The 24,552-nt window shown below is 36.5% G+C and overlaps 1 protein-coding gene and 1 pseudogene across 1 annotated transcript in view; one reads left to right on the forward strand and one right to left on the reverse strand.

The window, feature by feature from the left end:
• ECRG4 (ECRG4 augurin precursor) overlaps positions 1-24,552 on the reverse strand; it is a 67,712-nt gene that overhangs the window by 11,021 nt on the left and 32,139 nt on the right. Inside the window, exon 2 of the mRNA XM_074192175.1 lies at positions 1,390-1,526. Coding sequence (XP_074048276.1) covers positions 1,390-1,483 — 94 coding nt within the window. The 5' untranslated portion in view covers positions 1,484-1,526. The remainder of the gene's footprint in view (positions 1-1,389; positions 1,527-24,552) is intronic.
• On the forward strand, positions 1,507-11,984 carry LOC141492300 (large ribosomal subunit protein eL36-like; annotated as a pseudogene).

The raw sequence follows: 24,552 nt of genomic DNA on the forward strand, positions 1-24,552 counted from the left end.
TGAAGAGTAAATGACTCTCAAAAATGACTCTCAAAAGTCATTGTAATCTTCAAATTTGGGCTCCTACTAACCTGAATCTCTTTTTTTTGGCAGCGTAATGGAGTTAAGTGACTTGCCCAAGGTCACACAGCCAGGTAATTATTAAGTGTCTAAGGTGGGGTTTGAACTCAGGTCCTCCTGACTCCAGAGTGCTCTATTCACTGCACCAGCTAGCTGCCCCTAACCTGTACTGTAGAAGTAAATTTTTTCACGACAAAAGAAATGGGAAATCACAGAAGTGATATCATTTTATCTCTTCTGTCACCCAGTCATTTAATAGCAAAATTATCTAGGGGCAGGTGGTGTAAGAAGAGGAGGGGAATGAATTACTCTAAACAAGGAGTAATTTCCAGCACCCCCATAAACACATATATCTGAAAACCTAAAATGGACTCCTAAACATTCCCTTATTTTTTTTTCATCAAGGACCCCCCCCCCCCTCCATTAGAAGAATTAGAATTGCCACCCACTTTCACTCACTTTTCTTTCTTTTTTTTAGGTTTTTTTTTTTTTTGCAAGGCAAATGGGGTTAAGGGCTTGCCCAAGGCCACACAGTTGGGGAATTATTAAGTGACTGAGGCTGGACTTGAACTCAGGTACTCCTGACTCCAGGGCCAGTGCTCTATACACTGTGCCACCTAGCCGCCCCTACTTACTTTTCTTTAAAGTTTACCTTCCTCACAATGACCCCAAGAAGCAGGTAGCATATATCCTGTTGGGGCATTCAGGGGAGTGGGGTGTGGACCTATTATTTCATCTATGTTGAGAACTGCCCTGCACTTTACCCTTTTAGATAGTTATGGAAGAGCATCGAAAAGTGAAGTGACTCTTGCAAGGTCACTCAGTCAACAAGAGTCTGAGGCTCTTTCTGATTCAGAAGTAGAGCCCTCAATCCACTCTCTCATCTGCCTCTTACAGTCAGATGAGAAAGCCAAGGGTCAGAGATGTTAAGTCATTTGTTTGTCGGTCACACAGCTATGAAGAGTCAATGCTCAGGCTCGACCTTACATCTTTCACAGCTCTTTTCACTATAGAGCATGCTTAGCTAACCTGGACCCTCTAGCCTTCTTTCTTTCTTTCTTCCAGTCCCTAAACTGTCAGAGCTTTCTGTCTTCCCCTTCCCTTCCCCTCTCCTGGCATGATGTAGGCTGGCTGTCTTTTTGACTCTTTTCCTCCCTCTCACGCCCCCCCATCCCATCCCATCCCATCCGAACCCATTCCAGGTCCCTGGCACGGGCAACTCTCCCGGTTGCAAGGCCAGGTGCTTCGCTGCAAGCCATTGCCTCCGACCCTCCCGCGTGGGTCCGCTCTCAGTCCCGGCCAGCGCCACCCTCGCAAGGTCTCACTCACTCGGCCCCAGGCACAGCAGCAGGACGAGCGCCAGGGCCGCCAGGGCGAGGCCCCGGCTGGAGGCGGCCCGGGAGCCCAAGGAGGCCGAAGCCATCTCTGCTGGCAGCTGCTCCCGCGATGCGCTCCGGCTCTCTCAGCTGCGGGGACAAAGCGAGGAGCTCGTAAGGGGCACGAGAACAAGTAGGCTTACCCACCCAATCCCAGCCATCCTCCCTCCTCACTCCAAGACCCCCAACGGCTCAGATCCAAGCTGGCCGGCAGTCATAACAGGAAAGAGCATTGTACAAACACAGGCAGAAACCCAGACGTACACCCGTGGCTTCTGCCGCTCAATTAGTTCTTTTCAGCTCTGCCTGGAAGTTGATTGAATAATCCCTGGGCACCCGCTCCAAAGAGAAAAACTGGCCAAAAGCAAAGGGGTTTGTGCCAAAGTGCACAGAGTAGCACATAGTGGTCCACTATTCCTTTCCTTACTGAATGAAGTCTTTTCCTCTTGGCCCTGTGGTTGTTTTTCAATTTTTCTCCATCTTTTGCTCTACTCTCTCTTGACTGTGGATTTTTTTGTAATTTTTTTTTTAAAGAGAGTAACTGCAAACACATACTGAAAGACTCCAACTTCACAAATACCAAGCCTCTGGATTATACAGAATGATTTCCTAGACCTTTTCCCCAGTCTCTCCTTTCTTATCCCCAGGAACTAGAAACAGGCAGATATCTAATTTATTTCTGCAGTACTTACTGTTTTCCTGATCGGGAATAGTTGCATTCTATATCTGTAAATAAATTTCCCATACCAAGAAAATCAAAGATTCTTCTAAGTAATGATAAGTGAGATACATTTGTGTAGTGGGAAAAAGTATTGTTCCAAAGAACTGATCAATTAATTCCAAATTCAGATAACTTTTCTGTTTTGTTTTTGCTAGGCAGTGGGGTTAAGTGACTTGCCCAAGGTCACATAGTTAGGTAATTATTAAGTGTCTGAGGCTAGATTTGAACTCAGGTCCTTTTTACTCTGGTGCTCTATCCACTGTCACCTAGTTACCCCCAGATAACTTTCCTACATTTAGTCCACATCTCTCTATCTTGTCCTCAAAAGATAAGGAAATCCTGAGAGATTTGGTTAAATCCATCCAGAAATCCAAGAATACTATATTTTCCAGCCAATCAGTTATGGGGTCCACACATGAAAGGTTTTAAAAAACAAAACTAAACAAAGAAGAACTAGATGTTCTCATTGGTCAGTCATTGGAGTTTATTGAATAGGGAGGGAATATAGATACGGATAGAACTGCACTTTAAGAAAATCACCTCATCAGCTATAAGGAGGATTCTCTGCAGAGGGGACAGGTTTGAGGCAAGGAGATCATTCCAATAGTCTAGGAAAATGTTGATGAGGAAAAACTGGGGGTAGGGAATGGCAGAATACATGAATTGAGGGGGGGAAAGGGTGATGAGAACTAATGTGGAGGAAAAAATACTGTGAAGAAAGAGTTTTTGTATAAAGAAGATTTAGTAACTTACAGAGTATGTGCATCATTTTACAAAATTTGAAAAGACTCTTTGATTGAATTATAGGCTAAAGGTTGGTTATGTCCCAGGTGGCCCTTAAAATATGGTTCCAGAGCTTGTCAATTCAAGAGAGTTTGAGGCACAGTTAAAATATATCCAACAGGAAGCCAGAGACCCACATTCTCCATGGAGTCACAAACACAGAAGAGAATGGTATTCAAAGCAGATCAAAACTGACTTGTGGGTTCAGTAGAGAACTAGCCCTGGCAATGGAGTAATGGAGAGAGACAGACTCAGGAAATTCAACTAGCTGACTAGAAAAGATGTTGGATTGAGGCTGTGAGAAAAGAATGTGTGTACCAGAAATATGAATGATCCTAGCCACAAGTGTTTATAAAATGTGGGTGTCTCTCTACCATAGACTCTGTTTCATAAGTTTGTGCTCATACAGATACTTTGTGTATTTGTGGGAGAATGTACCCCAGGTGTAGGAAGAGGAGTGTTTGAAGCTATTGTTCCAAACACATCATCTTAGAAACTGCTGTTGGCTTTGAGCTAATTCTGTCTACTCATCTTTTAAAGTAAATTTAATGTTGGGGACTTGTGAACTATTGTTTTAGGACTGCAGACCCACAAACTATATCTTTTAACCTGAGATTCACAGCCACCAAACCAAGCAACATTGTCCATGAGTCTGAATTAATGTTTGTTGCTTTGGTTAGATTTTTTGATTGGAGAAGACTGCAGAAGAAGACTCTGATTGTCATGTCCCAGGTGACCCTTAAAATACAGTTCCAGAACTTGTCAGTTCAAGAGAGTTTGAGGCACTTACTATAACTTAAATATATTGCATTACAAAATTTTATTGTATTCAGCTGAATTTAAATTTGAATTAAATTTAAATTTCCCCATAGAAATAATATTTATATATTTGGTTATTCATCTGTCAAGTTTTCATAAAAATAAAACTGCTTTTTAGGATGATACTAACATTGTATTAGCATCACTGAGCAATCACTTTTCAAAAGAAGAATTATGTTAGCAATGGTCACGTGAAATCAAATAACAATCACTAATTAAAGGAGAAAAATAAATTAAAGCAACTTTGAGGCTTCATCTCACCTTTAGCAAGATGTAAAAAAGTCAGTGTTAGAGATAGTGGAAAAATAAACACACAAAGGGGCCTCTAGGTGGCGCAGTGGATAGAGCACTGGCCCTGGAGTCAGGAGTACCTGAGTTCAAATTTGACCTCAGAGACTTAATAATAATGACCTAGCTGTGTGGCCTTGGGCAAGCCACTTAACCCCATTTGCCTTGCAAAAACCTAAACAAACAAACAAACAAACAAATACACAAGTACATAGTTGGTAGGTCCCACAATTCTGGAAAATTATCTGGTATAATGTGAGAAAAGTGACTTAAGTATTTGAACCTACCAAAACAAACAAACAAAAAGTCATATAATCCAAGAAGATCAAAGCAAAAAGAAATGCCTAATGGATACTAAAATATTCATAGCAGAACTTTGTAGAGTAACAAAGAATTGGGAACATAATGGTTGCCTAAAAACTCAGGAATATATAAACAATCTATGTGGTGTGAAAGCAATGGATTATTACTGTGTAGTAGTAATCAATGATGATGTCAGAGAAGCATGAGAAGATTCATGTAAACTGCTCCAGCACAAAGCAAGCAGAACAAGAAGATATTTTAATGGATAAAATAAGGTAAATTATAAAAGCATTAAAAGGTAGTTAAATTCTGTTAATTGTAATAACTAAACTTGGTCTTATATAACAAATAATGAAAGGTATCTCTATAGCAGAGAGAGGAAGGACTTCAAAGGCAGTATGTTGCTATATGGTCAATATGGTCACTATATTGGTTGTTTTTTGCTTGTTATTGTATATGAGAAAGTTCAGTTTGATGAAGGGATACAGAAATGAATGTAATGTAAAGAAAGGCTTAAAATTATTTTTTAAAAAATATTAACATGAGGGGTGGCTAGGTGGTGCAGTGAATAGAATACCAGCCCTGGAGTCAGGAGGACCTGAGTTCAAATGTGGTCTCAGACACTTAAAAATGTGGCCTTGGGCAAGCCACTTAATCCCATTTGCCTTGCAAAAACCTTTCAAAAAAAGAGGGTATTGGTTGTAGACCTGCTGTTAGATGCTAAGAGAGAGTTTACAATATTTTGTTTTCCAGGGTAAAAATTTCCAGGGTTTGTATATGCTTGATATCTTTCTGATTTTCAGAGGGCATTTTTTTGACATGGTAGATAGTTATGATTTTGCCCATAATGAGAGCAGTTGCCAGGAGATTTTGTGCTTCTTGGATAAATAAAAGTATGACCAGACCAAATAATTACTGAACTTCCTGTCTTCTATCACTTGTGAGACAGTCTTGTTTCAAAAATAATGATGTTACTTCTATTTTCTTTTTAAATTTTCAAACCCTTGCCCCCCCCCCCAAAAAAAAATTTATGGTTACCACTGGTAAAACTATATTCAATAAAAAGAACAATATTAAAAGCATGAGGCTCCTATAGATATACAAATATAAATATTTATTTAGTGAAATGTAGAGGAAATATCTAATGCCTTGGAGAGACAGGAGAAGGGATTTGTTTATTACTCCCAGTAGTTTTCCACACTCCCATTCAATGATTTTTATTCAATGACTAATTAGTTTCTTTACTTCATTAAGCTTGGGTTGTCATTTGGTGGTCATAATTAAAAGGCATTATCACCTAACCATGATTCTTTTGCTAAATGTATTTCTCCGTAGTATATTTAAATCCTGTCTTTGCAGCCCAATAGTCTAGATGCATGCAAATGCATCATTTTCAAAAGACATATAGTAGAGTGTATAGTACTGACTCTGGAGTCAGGAAGTTGTTGTTCAGTCATTTTCAATTGTGTGATCAACTCTTGGTGAAGATATTGGAATAGTTTGCCATTTTCTTTTCTAGCTCATTTTTACAGTTGGGGAAACTGAGGCAAACAAAGTTAAGTGACTTACCCAGAATCACACAGCTAGTAAATATATGAAGTTGGATTTGAACTCAGGTCCTGTACTCTACTGTGCCAACTAATTGTTCAATGGAGTCAGGAAGACCTGAGTTCAAATCTGGTCTCAGATACTTACTAGCTCCTGAGCGTGTCATTTAACCTCTATCTCAGTTTTTCCACTTGAGAAATGGGAATAATTAATAGCACCTACTTTCAAAGTTATTGTGAGGGATCAAATGAGATAATATTTGTAAAGCACTTAGCGAGTTGTCCGATGCACAATATATGCTTGTTTCCCTTTTTCCAAAAGGCACCTGGTGTATCATAACAGCAATAGATGATGGAATAATAGATGATGAAATGCTCATAAAAATGCCAAGGATTAGAAGCAATTTAAACCCAATGAATCAGTTCAATAAATACTGAGTAAATTAACAAGACAAGTTAATAAGTATTAATTAAATTCCTATTATTTGCCAAGTTCTGTGCTAGACCCTAGAGATACAAAGAAAGGCAAAAAAAAAAACAAAAAACAACCAAGTGCCTACTGTCAAGGAGCTAACAGTTTAGTAGGGGAGATATGTACCAAACAAACTGGTGATAGCAAATAGAAGACACTAGCCTTAAATATCTATTATTGACAATGTACTATGCTTAAATAATAGAGGTAAAAAGATATGACATTCCTTATCTCAAGGAAAAGTACAATAGTCAGAAACACATTAACTATGATACAAAAAAATGTGAAAATTTCAAATTTCTAGAAACATTGCTATGTATGATCAAACTGAGGAGGGCAAGTTCAATTTCTCTTGGCAAAAAAGCAGGCTGGGTGCTTTATAGAAGTCTTCTTGGAAAAAATGACACTTAAATTGGTCTCTGAAGGAAAAGGGGGGTCCTAACAGATGAAAATAGAGGAAGCTCATTCTAGATAGTGGGAAAGAAAACACAGCAGGATTTGAGAAGGGGAGTATTATGAGTAAAGTCCAGAAAGGTAGATTTGAAGACTGATTATAGAGGGCCTTGAATGAGAGATTTAGAATGCATATTTTATTTAGTAGGAAATAGGAAAGCTACTTTAATAGAAAAGTAACATAATCAGTTTTTGTGCTTTAAGAAGGGGATCAACAGTGTCAAATTTGTGACAAAAGCTACAATTTGAATTGTTTAAAGTAGTAGATATGATGAAAACTTTTGTTAATTTTAATTTTTGAAAAGGTTGGGTTGCTAACTACTATTAGTATTTTTTTAAAAGTATATTCAAATTGTTTTGATCCATATTTTTGCAAAAATGGTGTGGGGAGAAGGAGAGGGAGAGAGGGAAAGAGAGAGAGAGAAAGAGCAAGAGAGCATTAGAGAGCTAGAGAGTAATAAACATGGTAATTATTTGTTTAAAGTCAGAGAATTTTTGTATCAAAGTTGTGTTAACTAGAAAGAAAAAAGGCATATGTATATGTGAATTTTGAGATTATTAATGTTAAAATGTAAATAAATTGTGGGAGATAGGGAGAAAGGCTTTACCTATAGGTTTTTGAATAGTATAATTGGGGGGCAGACCCAAGATGGTGTCAGAAGAAGAGCCTCTCTTAGGTGCTCTCTCTATATAATATTTCAAAAGTCATAAAATAGTGACTCTAACTAAATTTTAGAGAGATAGAACCTACAGAAAGATCCAGTGAGGCAATTCTCCAGCCCAAGGTAACCTGGAAAATAGCGGAAAGGCTCCACTCCTTGGGTTAGAGGTGCACCCGCCAGAGTGAAGGAACTTCAGCCTCCCAGAGGCAGCCCCAGGGCACCTAGGAGCCCAGGCTCAAGGCAGCGGGGAAAGTTTCCTGACCTACACCCCAGGGAGCACCAGGCACAACTTGGAAGATCAGTGGGGGGACCTCTGCCAGAGCGAGCATGAGCACATGAAGCCCAGCCCTCAGGGCACTCAGCAAGCAGAGTGGCTGGCAACTTAGATACAGGAAACAGAAGCAGTGGAGCCAGTAAGCAGGAGCCCCCAGGCAACTGAGCCTTGAATGCTCAGCCTACTCCACTTCAGGTGGGAAGTGGAGAGAGATATTTCCAATTTCCAAGTCTTCTGTACCTGGAACAGTACTCTGGGGTTCTGACCGTATTCAGATCCTAATCCCGGTCTAGGCCCCCCCCCCCCCCAATAGAACAGCAGGGCCCCTCCACCTCAGCCCCGTGGCAGAGGGGTGTGCTTGTGGTCATTCACAGACCAGGAGGGAAGACAGAACCTCACACACTGAGATCCGATGTGTGTGTGTGGAGGGGGCAGGTTCCAATAATATTCAAAAGCTCAGGAAGCACCCCAAAACCAGGCACAGGCTGGAGAAATGATTAAACAGAGAAAAAAGAGAAAGACCATGGAGAAATACATTGTCAATTATACCAAGAAGGATCAAAATACTCAATCTGAAGATGAGGAAGCACAAGCTCCTGCATCTAAAGACTGCAAGAAAAACAGAAATTGGACTCAGGCTATGACAGAGCTCAAAAAAGATTTTGAAATCAAGTGAGGGAGATAGAAAGAAAAATTGGGAAAAGAAATGAGAGAGATGCAGGAAAGACATGAAAAAGAAGTCAGCAGCTTAGTCAAGGAGATCCAAAAAAATGCTGAAGAAAATAACATGTTAAAAACTAGCATAGGTCAAATGGATAAAACAGTTCAAAAAGTTATTGAGGAGAAGAATGCTTTAGAATTGGCCAGATGGAAAAAGAGATAAGAAAGCTCTCTGAGGAAAACAAATCCTTCAGATCTAGAATGGAGTTAAAGGAAGCTGCTGACTTCACGAGAAGTCAAGACACAATACTTCAAAATCAAAAGAATGAAAAATTAGAAGAAAAATGTGAAACATCTCAATGAAAAAACAATTGACCTGCAAAAAATATTTAGGAAAGATAATTTAAAAATTATTGGGATATCTGAAAGTCATGATCAGGAAAAGAGCCTTGACATCATTTTTAAAGAATTCCTACAGGAAAATTGCCCAGATATCCTAGAAGCAGAGGGAAAAATAGAAATTGAGAGAATCCACTGATCTCCCCTGGAAAGAGATAAAAAAAACAACCCCCAGGAATACTATAGCCAAGTTCCAGAACTCCCAAGTCAAAGAGAAATATTGCAAGCAGCCAAAAGGACACAATTCAAATATCATGAAGCTGCAGTCAGGATTACTCAGGACTTAGCAGCAACTACATTAAAAGCTTGTAGGGCTTGGAATATAATATTCCAGAAGGCAAAAGAACTCAGAACACAACCAAGAATCAACTACCCAGCAAAACTGAATGTCATCTTTCAGGGAAAAAGATGGACTTTCAATGAACCAGGGGAATTTCAAATGTTCCTGTTAAAATGGCCAGAGATGAACAGAAGGTTTGATCTTCAAATACATTACTCAGGTGAAGCACAGAGAATGGAGGAGAAGGTAAAATATGAGGGAGTTAATAATGATGAACTGCATGTATTGCTACATAGAAAAATGATACTGATAATACTCATAAGAAACTTCTCATTTAATAGAGCAGGTAGAAGGAGCTTTTATAGATGAAGCACAGGAGAGAGCTGAATTTGAAGATATAATATATTATAAAAATGGAGTCAATGGCTAAAAGGGAAATGTAATGAGAATAAGAGAAAGGAGAGGTGGAATAGGCTAAGATATTTCATATACTAAGATTTTTTTATTTCAATGAGCTCTTGTAATGATATGGAAGAGGGAAGGCAAGGGGGGAATGAGGGAAACTTTGCTCTCATCAGAGGTGGCTTGGAGAGGAAATAGCATATATATACTCAGTGGGGCATAGACATCTGGAGTAAGAAGGAGAGAAGGGGGGCAGGGGGAAGGGGGGAGATGTGAGAGATGGAGGAGAGGGTGGACCATGGGGGAGAGTGGTCAGATACAACACATTTTCTTTTTTACTTCTTGCAAGGGGCTGGGATTGGATGTCCTGTCCTGGACCACAGGGTGGGGTGGTTGCTTGGCTTTAGGGGTGGTAAGTGGGCTCGGGGCTGCACCACTCAGCTACCCTACAGCACATTTAAGAAGAGGGACAGACTGAAAGGAGAGAGAAAATATAGTGTATGGTAGTGGGGGGGGAGTACAAATGGAGGAAGTTGCGATCAGCAATAGCAACAGTGAAAAATATGGAAGTAGCTTTTGTGATGGCTTATCATAAAGAATGTGATCCACCCACAACAGAGCTGGTGGTGTTGGAACACAGACTGAAACATATTATTATTATTATTATTATTATTATTATTATTATTATTATTATTATTATTATTATTATTTGGTTTTTGCAGGCAACAGGGGTTGGGATGACTTGCCCAAGGTCACACAGCTGGGTAATTGTAGGTGTCTGGGACTGGATTTGAGCTCAGTTGCTCCTGACTCCAGGGCTGTTGATCTGTCCACTGCGCCACCTGGCTGCCATTATTATTATTATTATTATTATTATTATTATCATTATTATGGGGGTGTTGCAAGGTGAGTGTGGTTGAGTGGCTTGCCCAGGGTCACACAACTGGTTGGTTGTTGAGTGTCTGAGGCTGGATTTGAGCTCGGGTGCTCCTGACTCCAGGGCCTGTGCCCTATCTATGGTGCCACCTAGCTGCCCCTTGTTATTTTTTTTAATTTTAATTTTAATTTTTTTTATCTTTCCTTTACTTTATTGCTCCTGAGGGTCTATATTTTTTGGGGGAAGGGGTATTATGATTACTCTTAAACAAGAATATTTTAGTAATGTATAAAAAACATCATTTGTACAAAAATGAAAATAAATATAATTTTAAAAAATAGTATAATTAGTACCCAGAAGTCTAAGTGAATTGATGAAACTTGCCATTCAAGTACAGTGGTAGTGGAGGCCCTCAGAATATCTGGTTCAGTGATATTTGTGGGAGTAACAGAATAATACCAGAGAAGTGAGAAGCATAGCAGAGAGAGAGAGAGAGAGAGAGAGAGAGAGAGAGAGAGAGGAGAGAGGAGAGAGAGAGAGAGAGAGAGAGAGAGAGAGAGAGAGAGAGAGAGCAGTTTTGTAGTCAGTAAGATGAGTTCAAGTCCCACTTTTGACACATACTGGCTATGAGATGGTGGACAAGTCATTTATTTTCTCAGCCCTCTCTGGACATTTTGAAAGATGACAAATTATATTATTATATAACATATAACAAATAATTTCAAAATACTATTATAGATACCAATAAAATAATATAATTCCATAATAAATTATATATTATGAGTAAATTATATAATATATTATTATATATTATATAATATGAAATATATTTATATTATTAAAGCTACCTGCTTGCATTGCCTGAGGAAGTGAATTCCCTACATCAATGGACCCAGCATCTTCCCTTCTGGAGTAGTAATGTTGAGGTGTATGCTGGTTTAATGAAATGACAGGTATGAAATCCAGATTATGAGGGATTTGGGAGTGAATGGATGCTAAGAAAGTGAAAGCAACAAATGTAGACGATTCTAAAAGTCTGACAGGGGAGAAGGGAGTTAGAATAGGGAAGTCTGAGTACAAATTTTGGGATTAGAAGGAGACTCTAATAGAAAAAAATTGAAAGTATATGAGACCCTCACCTCTTCTGTGACTGCCTTTGAGGTTGCTGTAGTGCTACAGCCCTGGGCATTCACTATCCCATGGCTGTGGGCCTCAACAAGGGCCACAAAGTTACCAAAACTATTTAGAAGCCAGGACACTGCCACTGTCATGGGCGCTTGATCAAACATATCAAGTTTGTGAAAGATATAATTGGGAGATATGTGGGTGTGTCCCTTATGAGAGATAGATGATGGAATTGTTAAAGAACTCAAGGTTAAGAAAACTGCTAAATTAATAAAAAAAAAAAAGATAACACATCCTGGTCAAAAAGAAGGGAGAGAGGAACTCAGCAACATCTCAGCTGCCTTGAGGAAGGTTGCTGCCACGAAACTAACCTGGATTTTGCTTCTCTTTCCCACTAACCTAATAAATATTTGTCCAAAAAAAAAATACCTGGGGAGAATTTTAATTAATGGTGTAAAAATCCACATGGAATCAAAGGCGTAATGAAGGGCAAAGTTGGAGAGAAAACATTTTGCCGGAGAGGATACACTTAATATTCTTAGTAAATAAGTTAAATCATTAACTGTCAATGAAGAAGAAGGGATTTGAGTTAGGTGGAGAGAATAGAGAGAATAGATTAAGAAAACTCAGTGCAAATGAGTTGATTAAGAGAAGATTAAAAGGATTACCATATAACAATGTTACAAACTACAGATAGTTTGCATCAATTTAGAGGCGATCCAGTGAGTAAAATTTCTTCATTTATTCCAGCAGCATGGAAATGAGAACCTAGGAGGCTGGTGGCAAAAGTTTCCCAGGACACAACAGATTAATGGGACAAGGGAAACAAATGATTTGAGAATAGCACAACAGAATTCAGTTCTCAAAATCAATGAGGTCCATAACATATTCTTCCTCTTAAATCAAGCTTCCATTTTAGATTTTTGAAAACTTTTGCCATGTATAATAAATAGTGGAAGGTAAAAAGGGGGAAAAAAATGTGAAGCATCTAAAGAAAACTGAGAAGCACAAAGTATTAATTCTCCACAGACTGCAGTATATTGGAGGATTCTGGGAAATTGACTCCCAAAGAGTTTCCAAAGCTCCAACAGACAGATTTTGCTAACTTAACAATTGTCAAAGTGGAACACTTAGATAGCTGTCCTTTAGTAACATTGGGGGAAAAAAAGAGGCAATAAAAGAGAAAAAAAAGTCCCTTACAGAGTAGCCTTTTAAATAATAAAATTTAAAGTACCTCTGATAAAATAATCAACTAGTTATAGATAATGCTGAGACAGTATATTTTTCTGTTTTCAGTCTGGTAGAAATAGCAATTTATGATGTTTTAAGAAAAAAAAAAGTGCTCCAAGAATGGGTTGATGTAAACCAGAGCTCTATAAATTTAAGTGGAAGGGGAACCTAGAACTTTTTAAGAAATTCCTCTAAAAAATCTTTTGCCCATGAAGTCTGGGGCAGCTAGATGGCACAGTGGGTAGAGTACCAGCCTTGAAGTCAGGAGGACCCGAGTTCAAATTCAACTTCAGATATTTAATAATTACCTAGTCACTTAACCCCATTGCCTTGAAAAACTGCCCCTGCCCCCATGAAGTTTATGATTTTTTAAAAATTTTGTTTATTGCAATGGGGTTAAGTGACTTGCCCCAGGTCACACAGCTAGGTAATTATTAAGTGTGAGGTCAGATTTGAATTTAGGTCCTCCTGACTCTAGGATTGGTGCTCTATCCATTGCACCACCTAGCTGCCCAAAGTCTATGATTTCTTCTGATCCAAAGTTTCCTAGAGCATTTTATCCATACTTTTCCTTCACTTTTATTGCACTCTACTTTGTATTATATTTGTGTTTATTCAGATTGTTTTGCTTCTAGTATTGTGAGTATGTTTTGGACAAGGTCTTTGTTATTTTCCATCTCTAGAAAAGTTGAAACTAATTATATGAATGTAGCCCAGGTCTTAAGTCAGTAGTAGAATAAAATTGTCCTCATTGATGGATAGAGAGTTGACTCGACACTACCTACATGAGGAATGAAATTAGAGACAATCTTTCTTTCTTTCTGCTTTGAGATAGGACAGACATATGATTCCAGACTCTCCTTAGAATGATTCTTGGAAACAGAAAAGATTTTGAAAGACATATAGCTAACTAGTGCCTCAATGTGTCTCTGATTTCCATCTTATCTCTCTGGAGACATAAAGGAATTACTCCTTGGGTGAGATCAAGGAGGCTCTCGAGTCTATATTGTGATATTTTGCTGAGAGAGAGAGAGAGAGAGAGAGAGAGAGAGAGAGAGAGAGAGAGAGAGAGAGAGAAAGAGCTCATTCACTATTTATTATCTGATACATTCTAATATGTATAATTTCTATTTCCATTTGTTATCTGCTTGATAAATGAATCAAGTCCCTATGACTATTTTTGATAGTCTTTTGTGCAACTGACATTTGGTGAGAAGGTATCAAGCCTTCAAATATAAACTTAGGGGTATCTTTAAGTTATAGATATCAGGAAAGTGACTTGAGCCCAAGAACAGAACCATTCCCCTAAACTAGCAATATTCAGAATGGAGGTGGGGAAATAAATATAATTCTAGCCTACTAACCCCTCTCTAAAAGAATCAGAACAACAAGACTCATGACTTTTTTTTTCCTTGTTTCCTTCCAAACAAGAATCAAAGTTTCCCTTTGAGACACCTTGGAAAGGAGTGGACAAAAAAAACAACCACAGGATTGTTGTTTGTCCTTCATTCTCAAAGAGGATCATGACATCAGGGAGGTGATGTCCATGGCATGCAAGTGACTTGGATTTAAGAGAGGGAGTACTGTACACAGTCACCAGTTCATTTTCTCCCCTGGAATCATCTGGTTCTCTTGGCTAGATAACGTATCAAGACAACTGGAGATGGCCCTGGATGCAGTGAGTGACTTTAACCTTTTTAAGCTAAGGTATTTTCCAGGTCACAAAGGCAATGTGGCAAAGAATGGCCTCTTGCATAGTTTAAAAAATAGTTTGAGAGGAGAAAAACCCTCCGGGTTTCTGACCAAAACTGAAAAAATTGGTTCATCTAATAAATCTTTCCACTGCAAGCCTCTATTGTCACTGGTGTTGTTGCTGACTTCTCCTGTCAGTTGTCTTGGATTGGAAAAATGTCCAGTCCTTCAAGGTTCATAATCCCCCCCCCCAAATCAAAAGTCATAAATCCTTTTATCCTTTTTGGCTATCACTTCACTTTCTGCATTTTGGCTAATTCATCTAAGTGTGGAAGTATCTTGGTAGTTCTTTTGATCATCTGCTTATTTCTGCTGAATCTGGATGGAAATTTAGCTTAAGCCTTACTTATATGTAATTGTTGCCTCATGACGCATTGTTAGACAAAGTAAAAAAACCTCTCACCTTCCTTAGAACTTATTTTTGGTTGCTTTGACCTGCTTCTGTATTTACAAGTCTTAGCCTTCTGCTCAACTATTCAGTTACATCAGTAAACCTCCACCCCTCCCCTCACACACCTTAAGGTCAACTCTACTCTATAACTCTTTTCCATGGCTTTGCTGATTTATTTTCTTCATTTTTGAAGAAGATCATGACATCAGGGAGGTGATACCATGGCAAGCACATGAACTGGATTTGAGTGAGGGAGTGCTGTACTAAGTCACCAGTCTCACTTTCTCCTCCAGAATTATCTGGTCCCAGTGGCCAGATATGAATCAGGATGACTGGAGATGACCCTGGACGTAAGGCAGTCAGGGTTAAATGACTTGCCCAAAATCACATAGCTAGTAAGAGATAAGTGTCTGAGGCTGTATTCAAACTCCCAGCCCCATGACTCCAAGGTCAGTGCTCTATCCACGGTGCCACCTAGCTGCCTCTGGGCAAAGTTATATAGGACAAGACACATGGGAATGGGATAAGGGAGGTAGAAGTATAAGGAAAATGGGGCAGAGTCAAAATGGTAGCATACAGGCAGCAACTCAACTGAATTCTCCCAACATTCCCTTGCAAACAACATTAAAATATAGTCTGAAATCAAATTTTGGAGTGGTGGACCCAAAAAAGGTCAGGGTGAGACATTTTTCCAATCCAAGACAACTCAAGAGGTTGACAGGAGAAGTCAGCAACAACACCAGCGACGAATCTTGGAGACAGCTGCAATAATAAAAGCAACAGTTTAGGTAACTCTCAGCCCAGAGATAGTTAGGGATTTGGACAATTAGTCAGAATGAAACTCTAGGGGATCCTTTGCTAGTGCTAGGTTCAGGTCCCTGTTTCATGGGCTATATTCAGTACTGGATCACAGTCCCTGGATAAAGAGGAGCCCTTGTACTTGTTGGCCACAGGAGAACATAGATTCTAGTCACTGTTCTAGTTTAAAAAAGGAGCGATAGCATCTGTGATTGCAGGAGAGTGGGAGACCAGGTCAAAATTTTAGAATGAAGAATAGTGTTTGTGATCACTAGTCACTTGTTTTAAGGGAGCAGGGGCCATAGACTCAGTTCTAATGTGGAAAGGATTACTACCTCGTGCAACTAGAGATTAGCAAGGTCCCTTCATGTTTAAAGGCCAGAGCCCAAGTCAGGAGTGACCACGCTCTTTCTAAATTCACACCACCTTGGAAGCACAAAAAACATACAGATACCAAAAACTAACTCTAAAAACAGCAGCAAAACCAAACCAAAACAGCAACAACGACAAAGACCTACCTGAAGCCTGAGACAATACCGTCTCTACCCTGGGAGCATTCTACCTCTACCCTGTTAACTTTAACTTAAAGTTAAAAATCAAGAAATAGGATGGAAAAAATAAGTAAATAATAACAAAAAGAACCTGACTATAAAAATCCACTATAGTGATAGGTAAAAACAAGATGCAAACTCAGAAGAAAATATTGATGTCAAAACAGCTTTAAACAAAGAAGCAAAAAAATGCTAATTGGATGTAAGCTGAACAAAAATTACTGAAAGAATTAAAAAAGAATTTCAAAATCAAAAAAGAGAGGTACAGGGAAAAATGGAAAAAGAAGCAAGAATGATGCTAGAAAATTATGAAAAGAGAATCAGTTAAAGAGACACAAAAAAATATGGAAGAAAATAACACTTTAAAAACAGAATTGAACAAATGGTAAAAGAATCTCAAAAATTCACTGAAGAAAAGAACTCTTTAACAAGTAGACTCAGACAATTGAAAAAGGAGGTTAAAAAAGTTCACTGAAGAAAATAATTCCTTAAAAATTAGAATAGGGCCAGTAGAAACTGATGACTCTAAGCACATCAAGAAAAAATAAAAGTCAAAAGAATGAAAAACTAGAAGAAAATGTAAACTATTTAAGACTTATTTGACTTTGTGAAATGATTTTTTAAAAAGTCTAAATACCCTATTTCAAAAAATTATCAAGGGAAACTGCCCTGATAACCTAGAACCAGAGGGTAGAAATAGAAATTGGGGGGGGGGAGCACAATCACCTCCTGAAAGAGATGCTAAAATGGAAATTTCCAGGAATATTATAGATAAGTCCCAGTGCTCCAAGGTCAAGGGGTAAATGTCACAAGCATTCAGAAAGAAACCATTCAAATATCATAGAGCCACAGTCAGGATAATACGAAATTTAGGAAAGAGTGAAGGACTTGGAATATAATAGGATTATAACCAAGATAACCTACCCAACAAAACTAAGCACAATTCCTCATGGGAAAAATGGATATTTAATGAAATAGAGGACTTTCAGCATTGTTGATGAAAAGACCAGAGTTGAATAGAAAATTTGACTTTCAAATACAAAACTCAAGAGTGACAAAGGGTAAACATGAAAAAAAAAACCATAAAGGTCTCAGTAAGGATAAACTGTTTTAATTCCTATGTGGGAAGATGATATCTATAACTCTTAAGAGCTTTCTTATTATTAGAGAAGTTAGAAGGAGTATATATATTGACAGAGGACATGAATATGAGTTGAATATGATGGGATAATCCAAAAAAATTAGGGAATGAGAGAGAAAAATACAGTGGGAGAGAATAAATGAATAAAATTATCTCACATAAAAGAGATGTACAAAAAAGATCTTTAATAGTGGAAGGTTTATTGGTGAGGGGAGAAGTGGGGCATGCGTGAACTTCATTCTCATTGGAATTGGTTCAGAGGGAATAATACACTCAACTGGGTATAGAGATCTATTGTATCCAAGAAGGAAACAAAAGGAATGGGGTGGTAGTGGGGGGTTGGCAACTAATGGAAAGTAGAAAATTGATTGAGGGATGCAGTGGTCAAAAATTAAACAGACCTATGAGGAGGTACAGGGAGGGAGAGAGAGAGAGAGAGAGAGAGAGAGAGAGAGAGAGAGAGAGAGAGAGAGAGAGAGAGAATATAGGAAGGAGGGGAAATACACAGTAATTACAACTGTGAATGTGAATGAGATGAATTCACCTACAAAACAAAAGTGGATAGCAGTATGGATTCAACATCAAAATCCAACAATGTATTGTTTATAAGAAACACCTGAAATGGAAAGAGTTAAAATGAGGGACAGGAGCAGAATGTAATATGCTTCTGCTAAAATGAAAAAAAGCAAGGGTAGTGATCAGGATCTCAGACAAAGTAAAAGCAAAAATAAACCTAATTAAAAGAGTTAAACAGGGAAACTACTTTTTTGCTAAAAGGCATAATAAAAATATTAAATCTATACTCACCAAATGGCATAGCATCTAGATTATTAAAGGAAAAGTTAAATGAAGTATAAGAGAAAAATAAATAGTAAAACTATACTGTGGAGAATCTCAATTTTACCCTATTAGAACTGGATAAATCTAACCATAAAATAAATAAGAAGAAAGATAAGAAGATGAATGGAATTTTAGAAAAATTAGACATCATAGACCTCTGGAGAAAAGTGAATGGAAATAGAAAGTAGCATAACTTTTTCTCAGCTGTACATGGCATCTTCAAAAAAAGTTACCATAACACCCTCACAGTCAAATTGAGAAAGGCAGAAATATTAAATGCAACCTTTTCAGATCATAAGGTAATAAAAATTACATTCAATAAAATGTGATATTAGCTTAGATTAAAAATTAATTAGAATCTAAAGAACGACTTCATTAAAGAACAAATCATAGATACAATCAATAATTTCATTAGAATGACAATATGAGACAACTTTTCAAAATTTATAGGATGCAACCAAAGCATCCTGTAATTATACCCATAAATGCTTACATCAATAAAATAAAGAGCAGATCAATGATCTAGACTAGAAAAAAGCACGTTTCAAATCCCCAATTAAACAACAAATTAGAAATCCTGAAAAATAAAAGTAAAGATTAATAAAATTGAAAATAAAAAATCAAACTACTAATGCTAGGATCTTTATATGAAAAAAATCCAATATATTAGATAAACCATATGTTAATGTGATTAAGAAAAATAAGGCAACCAAGTTGACAGGATGACTAATGACAAAGCACTACTAATGAAAGTGAAATTAGTGGGGCGGCTAGGTGGCACAGTGGATACACTTAACAATTACCTAACTGTGTGGCCTTGGGCAAGCCACTTAACCCCATTTGCCTTGCAAAAATCCTAAAAAAAAAAAGTGAAATTAATGCAATTACAGGAACTATTTTGCCCTGTTATATGCCAATAACTCCAATAATCTAAGTGATATGGATGAAAATTTACAAAAATATTAATTGTCCAGATTAACAGAAGATGAATTGGAATACTTAAATTGTTCTATCTAAGAAAAAGGAATTGATATATCCAAAGGGCAATAAAATGTGCATACTCTTTGATCCAGCAATGGGTTTATATGCTCTGAAGAGATCATACAAAGGGTAAAAACATCACTTGTACAAAAATATTCATAGCAGCTCTGTTTGTGGTAGCAAAAAAATGGAAATTCAGTGAATGTCCATCAATTGGAGAATGACTGAACAAATTGTGGTATATGTATGTTATGGAACACTATTGTTCTATTAGAAACCAAGAGGCATGGGATTTCAGAGAAGCCTGGAAAGACTTGCATGAACTGATGTTGAGTAAGATGAGCAGAACCAGAAGAACATTGTACACCCTAACAACAACATGGGAGTTATGATCAACATTAATGGACTTGCTCATTTCATCAATGCAATAATCAAGGACAATTTTAGAGTACCTGCAATGGAGCATACCATCTGTATCTAGAGAAAGAACTGTGTAGTTTAAACAAAGACCAAAGTCTATTACCTTCAATTTTTTAAAAAAGTTATCTTATGTACTACATAATTTTGCTATCTCTAATATTTTATTTTCTCAAGGAAATTTTATTTTCTCTCTCAACACATTCAATTTCGATCAATGTATAGCATGAAAACAAAAAAAAAAGAAAAAGGAATTGAATAAGACAACAATAAATTAACTAAGAAAAAATTTTCAGAGTCAGATGGATTCACATGTGAATTCTACCAAATATTTAAAAAGCAAATAATTCCACTATTATATAAATTCCTTGGAATATAGACAGGAGTTCTAACAAATTCCTCTTATAATACAAATATGTTGATGATGCCTACAGAAAGAAACCTATAGCTCACCTGACTTAGTAAATATGGATGCAAATTTTCTTAAATAAAATACTAGCAAGGAGAGGACAGCAATTCAAAAATCATATATTACAGGTGGAATTTATACCGAGAAGAATGAAGAACCACTTGAACATTAGAAAACTATAAGCATAATTGCCCATATCAATAATAATAAAAGATCATGTGATTATCTCAATAGATGCAGAAATAACCTTTGACAAAATACAACACTCATTCCACTTAAAAACACTTGAAAGCACAGGAGTAAATGGAACTTTCCTTAAAATCATCAATAAGCACTTTAGCTGTAATATGGTTAAGCTTGAAGCCTTTTTAATAAGATCAGGGTGAAGCAAGGATTTCCATTATCACCACTATTATTCAATATTGTTCTAGAAATGCTATCTGTAACAATAAGACATGAAAAAAGAAATTGAAGGAATTAGAATAGGCAATAAGGGAACAAAACTATCAGTCTTTGCAAATGATATGATGGTATAGGGAAATCAACTAAAACAGTTGAAATGATTAATAACTTTAACAAAGTTGTAGAATATAAAATAAGCCCACATCAGCATTTCTTTATGTTACTGATAAAGTCCAGCAAGAAGAGATAGAGTGAGAAATTCCATTTAAACTAATATATTTGGGACTCTACCTGGTGAAACAAACCAAGGACCATATGAGCACAATTACTAAATATTTTTTATACAAATAAAGACAGATCTAAACAATTGAAGAAATATTAATTGCTCAATGGTAGGGTCAGCCAGGATAATAAAAATGACAATTCTAGCTATATTAATTTATTTATTCAGTATATAACAATCAAACTATAAAAAAATGTTTGGACCTAGACATAATAACAAAATTCATCTGGAAGAACAAAAGTTCAAGAATATCAAAAGAATTAATGAAAAATATGAAGGAAACTGGCCTAGAATTATCAGATCTCAAACTGATAGTGATATCTTATCAAATAAAATTATATAATAATGGTAACAATCTAGTCCTGGGTAAGAAATATAGAGTGGTAGATCAGTGTAATACATGGGACACACATACACAGTGTTAAATAATCTTAATAAGCTAGTGTTTGGTGAACCCAAAGATATAAATTTTGGGGAAAAGAATTTGACAAAAATTGCTGAGGAAACTGGAAAGCAGTTTGGCAAACATTTAAACATAGACCAACATCTCTCATTATATACCAAAATAAGGACATGATTTAGACATATTGGGTAGCATAATAAGCAAATTAGAGTTGTATGGAAAATTTTACCTGTTATATCTTTGGAAAAGGGAAGAATTTATGACCAACAGGAGATAGAGAGTAGGAAGTAACATGGATAGAGAGTGGGAAGTAACATGGTTAATTCTGGTCACATTAAATTTAAAAGATTTTACAGAAGCAAAATCAGTATTACCAAGATTAGAGTGAAACTGGGGGGTGGGGTGGGGAAGAAGGTTTTACAGCAAGGTTCTTTGATATATAAATAATGATATAATTTCTTAATTATATAGAGAAGTGAGTCAAATATAAATAATTCCCTCAATTGAAAAATGCTCAAAAGAAATGAACAGGCTGCTTTCAGAAGAAGAAATCAAGACTACTTTTTGTTTTTCTGTCATTTTTTGCAAGGTTTTGAATTTTACAATTTTTCCCCACCCCCTTACCTTCCACAGAAGGCAATCTGATAATCTTTACATTGATTTCATGCTTTGCATTGATCAAAATTTAATGTGTTGAGAAAAAAAAACATATCCTTGAGGAAGAAATAAAATATTAGAGATAGCAAAATTATGTAGTACATAAGACAACTTTTTTAAAAAATTGAAGGTAATAATCTTTGGTCTTTTTTAAACTCCATACTTCTTTCTCTAGATACAGATGGTATTTTTCCATCACAGATACCCTAAAATTGTCCCTGATTATTGCACTGATAGAGTGAGCAAGTCCATTAAGGTAGATCATCATTTCCATGTTGCTGTACAGTGTTCTTCTGGTTCTGCTCATCTCACTCAGCATCAATTTATGCAAGTTTTTCCAAGCTTCTCTGAAATCCCATCTCTCCTGATTCTAATAGAACAATAGTGTTCATCACATCCATATACCACAATTTGTTTAGTCATTCCCCAACTGATGGACATTCACTCAATTTCCAATTCTTTGCTACCACCAATAGCTGCCATGAATATTTTTGTACAAGTGATGTTTTTATGCTTTTTCATGTTCTCTTCAAGGTATAGACCCACTTGTGATATTACTGGATCAAAGAGTATGCACAGAAATCAAAACTATTAAAATCAACTTCGACATACTACCTCACACCAATTAGACTGACTAATTTGAGAGGAAAAGTGAAGTGACAAAAAATTGGGACAATAATATATTGCTGGTGGAGTTGTGAACTGATCCAGCCATTTTATAAAGCAATTTGTTCATTATACTGTTATAGAAAATTCATTTTATTCTATAAATTAAAAACAAAATATGTTTTTAAAAAAGAATTTGAGTCAGACTAGGTGACAACTCCCTTCTAATTGAAATTATGGAATCCTGTATTCTGCCTGACAAGAGTTTGAGTAGAGAGGCAGATGAGTGAGCCCAAAGGGCTATAAAATTATGGATGCCTTTTGACCTAGTAAAACCACTACTAGATTTGTATCCCAAAGAGACCAAAGAAAAAGAACAAGAACCTATATGTATAAAATATTTATGGCAGTTCTTTTTGTAGTGGCAATGAATTGGAAATTAAGGATATGCCCATTAATTAGGGAATGACTGAACAAGCTGTGGTATATGATTATGATGAAATGCTATTCTGCAATAAGAAATAATGAGCAAGATGGCTTAAGAAAAACCTTGAAGACTTAACATGAATTGTTACACAATGGAATGAGCAGATTCATAACAATGTATACAGTAATAGCAATATTTTAATGATGTCAGAGGTGAATGACTTGACTATTCTTATCAATACAATAATCTAAGACAATTCTGAAGGATTTACAATTAAAAATGCTATCTATCTCCAGAGAAAGAACTGATGGAATATGAATGTGGATTAAATCATGATTTTTTTCACTTTCTTAATTTTTCCTTGCTTTTTTTGCAACATGGATAATGTTTTACATAAATAAATATGTTTTGGGGGTGGCTAGGTGGTACAGTGGATAGAGCACTGGCCCTGGAGTCAGGAGTACCTGAGTTCAAATCCAGCCTCAGACACTTAATAATTACCTAGCTGTATAGCCTTGGGCAAGCCATTTACCCCCATTGCCTTGCAAAAACCTAAAAATAAATAAATAAGTAAACAAACAAATGAGGGAATGAATGAATGAATGAATGAATGAATGTGTTTTGCATGGCTTCATGTATATAATTGATAGCACATTTTCTTGGCTTTCTGTGGGTGTGGAAGGGGTGGGAAGAAAGAAGAGAATTGGAACTCAAAATTTTTTTAAAATAAATAATAATTCTCAAAGAAGAAATATAAGGGGTAAAAGGAAGGTATAAGAAAAGTATCAGGAATATGAGAAAAAGTCAACTAGTTCCTTCTTATCATAACTTCAACACTGGATTTCAATTCACTGATTAAGAATAAATACAAAAATGCCTTCCTTCCCCTTTTTTACTGTTCTTCAGGTTTTACTTGGGGCTGAGTACAAGGTAAAATGTGAGAGAAATTTCACTTCTCTCCACTTCTCCCTCATCAAATCTATGATTCATTAGGTTTGGGAATACATTAGATTATCTAATTTAGGAGACATGATGATTTTAAGACTATAAAATACCTGTCCCGTTTCATTAAATGTCATTTATTTAGTTTAAAATTCTGCTAAATATTCTCAGTCATTTATCTTTATTCCATTTAAAGGATACCCCAGTGAATAACTGGAATATAACAAGGGTATTAATTAATCCCCTTGTCATCATGCTGGATAATTTTAAGAAAGCTGTCAATATCCCTTTTTCTCACTCATCTGCCTCTCTACTCAAACTCTTATCAGGCAGAATACAGGATTCCATAATTTCAGTTAGAAGGGAGTTGTCACCTAGTCTGACTTAAATTCTTTTTAAAAATATATTTTGTTTTTAATTTATAGAATAAAATGAGTTTTCTATAACACAGTATAATGAACAAAGATTGCACATGAAACTGCAAATCTACTATGTATATATAACTTGCTCTTGTTTTTAAATATACAACTGTTCTAACTTATATTTTTACATGATTCATATTCCCAAAAAGGAGTTCATATGTAACCCAGGCATACCATTTATGAATAACTCTAATTAGAATTTTCTGGAATGGACAGTATTATTATTATTAATATATTGTATTATTAATGTTATTTTATTAGTATATCAATGCATCAGTAGGCCCCTACCAAAGTCTAATTTCAGTGTGTCATTGTGCCACTGAGGTAATTCTTAAAACCATATACAGAAGATCCTAATAGTTATGTTAATAGAGGACAAGCTCTGACCAATCCTACCAA

Source organism: Macrotis lagotis, chromosome 6 (genome assembly GCF_037893015.1).
Source record: "Macrotis lagotis isolate mMagLag1 chromosome 6, bilby.v1.9.chrom.fasta, whole genome shotgun sequence".
Lineage (NCBI taxonomy): Eukaryota > Metazoa > Chordata > Mammalia > Peramelemorphia > Peramelidae > Macrotis > Macrotis lagotis.